The following is a 6000-nucleotide window of genomic DNA, read 5'->3' on the forward strand; positions in this document are numbered from 1 at the left end:
GCAAATATCCAACAATTCCATAAGTCTGACAAGAACCAAAAATCCAGCTGTACATAATTTGGTGCAAATCTTTTATTCTCTTTGAATTACACATTTGTTCTTACATTATGTAAAAATATTCAGCAATAAAAGCCAGGGAAAGGAAGGACATCTACAGAGACATTAGCATTTGATCTCACCACTTTATCATCTGCACTTATATATTACACCAGAAGGGGGCAGTGGACTGCAGCAGTAAAGCGGCTCACCCCCATGGTTTCTGTACAGGCAGGCTGTTAGCATCGGTGGTGGCCAGTTCATGGTAGTGTGAGGATGCATAGATGACAGAAGTACTTATTTCACCATTTTGGCCTTCAGTGCATTTTTACCGTGTTTGTGGACACGGACAGCCAAATGAAGCACAATCCTGCAGGTACAGTAGGTTACAGTATGAGCTGCTGCCTTAAGACTTTGAATAAAATAAAATTGCATAATTTGGTTTCATATATATATATATGTGTGTGTGTGTATATTTATGCATGTATGTACACATATATATACACACATACAAATCTCTATACTGTATATGCATGTACAGCGTGCAACTCAACTGTACTATGGAGATCTTTTCCATGGGAAAGATTTCAATCAAACAACACGGCCCCCTCTGAATAAGCCCCTCCTCTTTCAGAGGGCAAACCCACGCTGCAGAAGTGCACTGGGGAGGGCGAGATGCAGTTAGTGCCCTTGCTGATCGGGCCTGGTCTGGCCCCAACCTTGGGTTCACCTGGTACCTTTAGGACCCTGGGGGTCTTCAAACAGAGGTGGTCTAAAGAGGGGGGGGGGGGGGGGGCAGGGGGGGCATTGGTGAGTTGCCTAGCAGCCCTTATGGAAATGCATTACAATGCAATATTACAGTGTTAAATAATGGAAAACATGATACTATATTTTTACAGCAGTATATATTACAATACCTTAAAGTTGCAATAATTTGTATATGTGCCAATATGTCGTGAAGTGTTCTAATATGTTGCTAATATATTTAGGTATATTTTCAAATACATGCCATTTCCATAAGGGAAGCCTGAACGTTTTGCCAGTCTCGGTAATTTTATGGCAAGGTGAATCGGTTCAAAATGCAAGAAAAGCCCGGTTTCCCCCCTCACTGCGTGACCTGTTATGAAGCAAAGCGCTCTCCCTCAGTTGGGGCAAAGTGAAGCAGTCCCTCTCTTTATTCCCGCACGCACCAGACATGACCCTTGACCTTTTAAAAACAAAACAAACCAAAAAAAAAAAAAAAACCCAAAACACAACCACACATTCTGAGACCAGACTTCCTGTTCCAGTTCCATTTTCATTTTCATTATTTTCGTACACCCCCGCCCCCCCCCCCCGCCTCGCGCCCCCCCCACACGGGCCCAGGTCCACGGGTCTAGGCGCTCTGCATCTCCTTGGCGATCTTGTAGCTGAGGATCTTGTTCCAGTCGATCTTGGTGCGAGTGACGGGCAGCTGTCGGCGCAGGGCTTTGAACGTGGTGTCGGACATGGTCTGGTAGTTCTCGTTGATTGCAGTCTGAAAGGGCGAACGACAGTCCCCGTCAGTCCTGCCTCCCCCCGGCGTGTCCTGGGACCTTCACACCCCAGACCCCCGCCCCCATCGTGACATCGCACAAAGACATCCCCAACATTACCCAAGAAGGACTGGAGTGTGTACAGGTACGCTAGAACACCCCACTGACCTAGGTCTTGCCCGAACACTGATTCAGACGTGATTGGTTGATTAATGTAATGGCGCGGTTGAAGCAGCTTACCTGGTAATCGTTTTCTGCGGTTTCAATGATTTTCACAAAGTCCTTGGCAGTCTGGGTTTCATTCTGCAGAAAGGGAGCAGAGGAACTGGGGTTTAGCTCGGGCTCAGGCTCGGGCCCGGTAGCGTAACAGCACAGGTGGCTGCACCTGGCGCTCAGGTAACCCCATGCAGAGCCCCGTCTCTCTGGCTCTCACTGGTGGTGTTAGCAGTGCGGCGCTCCAGGCCTGCTCTGTGCGCTTCAGGCTCTGGGTTTAGGCGGGAGGAAACGAGCCCGCCCACGGGCCTCTAAACAAACGGACCGACGTACAGACAAAATAACTGACGTACAGACAAACGGACGGATTAACTGACTGAGGTACAGACAAACTGACTGACATACAGACAAAATAACTGACGTACAGACAAACTGACTGACGTACAGACAAAGTGACTGAGGTACAGACAAACGGACGGATTAACTGACTGAGGTACAGACAAACTGACTGAAAGCACAGACAAACGGACGGATTAACTGACTGAGGTACAGACAAACTGACTGACGTACAGACAAACGGACGGACGTACAGACAAACTGACTGACAGACAGACAAACTGACAGACAAACTGACTGACGTACAGACAAACTGACAGACAAACTGACTGACGTACAGACAAACTGACTGACGTACAGACAAACGGACGGACGTACAGACAAACTGACTGACGTACAGACAAACTGACTGCGGACAGACTGACTGACGTACAGACAAACTGATGGACGCACGGACAAACTGACGGACGGACGGGCGGACTATGCAGGGATACTCACGGACAGAGTCAGTGATTCCTGCACATCCTTATGGCTGACCAGCTGGACGTTTCCGTCTTCATAGTAATGCACCTGCACAAGACGGAGAAGAACAGGATTGCCCTCTGTCACACTCTACTGTACATGTGTGGTACTGCAACAGAGGCTGGGAACACTGCCAAATGCACACATCAGCTCAAACCAGTTCTGCTACTGAAATGCCATTTTCTACCTTTCCATTCAGTAATGCAGTTTTTAACCCATTTAATGTATTGTTTTAATGTAACATTTTTACCAGCCACTCAAAGCTATACACACACAGCAGCTCTACACACACATCTCTCTGCTTAATAATAGTAAGCAAATTGCAATACTTTGTTATGCAAATAAAATTTGTTAAAAGTTTACTACATGAGTTGACTTTAGTGCTAATCTAGGTCTGGATGTGGAAACGCGGTGACAGACGCTCTCCAGCACAGCGTGCGGTGAAGCGGAGGCCGGTGTGGTGAGGTTCACGGCGCGGCGGCTGTTTTGGCGAGTAACGGACAGCGCCCAGCGGATCTGAAGCTCACCTGAACCTTGAGCACCCCCGCCACCTGAGCCGAACCCTGGCCCAGGCTGAACTTCCACTCGGACCTGCAGCGGCCGTTCCTGAGCGGGGGAGAGACGGCAAGATCAGCTCACAGACAGGAAACGGCCAGCTCACAGACAGAGCACGGCCAGCTCACAGACAGGAAACGGCAAGATCAGCTCACACACAGAGAACAGCCAGCTCACACACAAAGCAAGATCAGCTCACAGACAGGAAACGGCAAGATCAGTTCACAGACAGGAAACGGCAAGATCAGCTCACAGACAGGAAACGGCAAGATCAGCTCACAGACAGAACACGGCCAGCTCACAGACAGGAAACGGCAAGATCAGCTCACAGACAGGAAACGGCAAGATCAGCTCACAGACAGGAAACGGCCAGCTCACAGACAGGAAACGGCAAGATCACACACAGAGCACGCCCAGCTCACAGACAGGAAACGGCAAGATCACACACAGAGCACAGCCAGCTCACAGACAGGAAAAGCCAAGTTGACAGACAGGAAATGGCAAGGTCACACAAAGGAAATGGCAAGGTCAGACAGCATGGCAAGGTCACAGTCGGTAAAAGGCAAGGTCACAGAGAAAGACAGTGAGGTCACAAAGAAAGCAATGTTACAGAGAAGACAATTTCATAGAGAGGACTTCCCTGAACCTTCCAGGGCTTTTCCTGCTGTCCAATAGCACTAGCACCTCAGATGCTAATGCATCGGTAATGGGGTTTGGAATGTTTGCAGCTTTTATACATTTTATACATTTTTGAAACGGGAAACTCTTTATTCTAGTTACCCAGATTTCTGAATAAGGCATTTCCTTTTTAGTAATCCAGTCTTTGACTTCTTGCAAACCCTTTGATTTTATTCTCCACCTTATTTATATCACACACTTTTGACTTTCCCATATTTTTTTCTTCAGCAGTTGTGCAAAGACATGCCTCTTTTGTCAAATTTAGATTGTATTTTTTTAATCAATGGAAAGCGCACCCGTTTTTGTTTAACGCTTGAATATCTGACTCAGTCAGTAGGAGTGTGGTCAGGATTCTGCATGCTTGTGTTCTCGTACCCTGTTCAGGTGAATATCTGACTCAGTCAGTAGGAGTGTGGTCAGGATTATGCATGCTTGTGTTCTCGTACCCTGTTCAGGTGAATATCTGACTCAGTCAGTAGGAGTGTGGTCAGGATTATGCATGCTTGTGTTCTCGTACCCTGTTCAGGTGACTGGCTAATGTAACCCTGTGGTTCTACTGTACAACAAAACCTTTATCTTCTCAGCAGGACACCTTATAAGAACCGGGGTGGTGATCTACTGACAAGAGGTGGATATGTCTGGCCACTTCAAACTTCTTGTTAGATGTCAGTTTTCTCTGAAAGTTTACACGGAGTATTCACAATGAGGGAAACAGCTCGATGACATAGCCTTAGATGGATCACACCAGCTCAGGCAGAGATTCCCGTCATACACTGCCCATGGGTTTTCCTCATATCGTCAGCTATGAACAGGGGAACGCTTCCACTAGCGTGAATCGAAAAGCTCTCTCCTCACATCGTATGATTCTTACAAGTAAAACGAATGTACTAAATGAACACAATTCGCAATTAAGGCAGCTGCGCATGGTTCATTTAGCGTATGCGTTGATAATTTACACTTTTTAAATGAAACGGTGGACTGCACAACATCTCCGACAGCCCTTGCAGGACCTGGGTTCTCACCAGAAGTTCTTTGGTTGGAACTGATGACCCTCGATGCAGGCGATGATAGTCTGCTGGCCGTCCACTGTTTTCCCATAAACCTGCAGCAAAACAAGACACAGGATGAAACAGCCTGACTTCATGACGAACACCGGGAATTCTTTCGTTGTTTTTAAAACATCCCGGTATTAGTCTTAGCTCGACTCTTGAGGAAGATGTCCTAGACATCGAAACTTCAGTCTCCCTGTTTTCTAAAATCATTTTGCCCTCTGAACCCTCGAGTGCTCCCACTCTCCTTAATTGGGGTTAGTTCCCTTGAGAAGTTATCCTTCTTAACCGTGATGGGCAACATCTGCACATGTGCACATCTTCTGCCCAAGGAGTCAGTCTCACAGGCTGACAGACGCAACGGGGTGATGTGTGTGTACTGTCCACAGCTGCTGGGCTGTTCTGTATGAACTGTGCACAGAATGCACAGGTACTTGCCGTGCACACGGCACTGGGCTGTTCTGTATGTGCTGTGCACAGGATGCACAGGTACTTGCCGTGCACACGGCACTGGGCTGTTCTGTATGTGCTGTGCACAGGATGCTGGGGTACTTGCCGTGCACACGCCGGTGGGCTGTTCTGTATGTGCTGTGCACAGGATGCTGGGGTACTTGCCGTGCACACGCCGGTGGGGTAGTGCTCCTTGACGTAAGCCTTGAGGGCGGAGTCACAGGCGTCCCGCCAGGACTGCAGGGCCGCCTCCCCCTCGTGGGGCTGCGGGTCGCTGGCCTCCTTCCTCAGGTGGTCGAACTTGAAGGACAGCTTGTTCCGCGGGTCGAAGAAACGTCCGTGGCCCAGGTCTCCGTGCTCCGTGATCAGGACCTGAGAGGCAGAGAGGTGGAGAGAGGCGGAGAGAGGAGGAGAGGTGGAGAGAGGTGGAGAGAGGCAGAGAGAGGTGGAGAGAGGTGGAGAGGTGGAGAGAGGCGGAGAGAGATTTAGTAGTACACAGAAGTGTTTATTTAGACATATGAGGAGTTCAGTATTGAAAGGCTTAACAAAACAAAACAGAAGTCCTTCTGAGAGGACATTATCAAACATCCACACACAATGGGAGTCTTACCTGATCCTCATACCCTTCGATTTTGGCGAGGCTGAAC

General features: G+C 48.4%; 1 protein-coding gene across 1 annotated transcript in view; it reads right to left on the reverse strand.

Annotated features, from left to right (window-relative positions):
- Window positions 1-54: 54 nt before the first annotated feature.
- Window positions 55-6000, reverse strand: part of LOC135234992 (F-actin-capping protein subunit alpha-1) — a 20730-nt gene continuing 14784 nt past the window's right edge. The window contains exons 4-10 of the mRNA XM_064300168.1: window positions 5964-6000; window positions 5519-5725; window positions 4877-4956; window positions 3149-3227; window positions 2598-2669; window positions 1791-1853; window positions 55-1552 (exon numbers count right to left, since the gene is read on the reverse strand). The exon at window positions 5964-6000 is cut by the window's right edge and continues 27 nt beyond it. Of these exons, the coding sequence (XP_064156238.1) occupies window positions 1412-1552; window positions 1791-1853; window positions 2598-2669; window positions 3149-3227; window positions 4877-4956; window positions 5519-5725; window positions 5964-6000 (679 nt within the window). The 3' untranslated portion in view covers window positions 55-1411. The remainder of the gene's footprint in view (window positions 1553-1790; window positions 1854-2597; window positions 2670-3148; window positions 3228-4876; window positions 4957-5518; window positions 5726-5963) is intronic.

Source organism: Anguilla rostrata, chromosome 11 (assembly GCF_018555375.3).
Source record: "Anguilla rostrata isolate EN2019 chromosome 11, ASM1855537v3, whole genome shotgun sequence".
In the NCBI taxonomy this organism is placed as follows: Eukaryota; Metazoa; Chordata; class Actinopteri; order Anguilliformes; family Anguillidae; genus Anguilla; species Anguilla rostrata.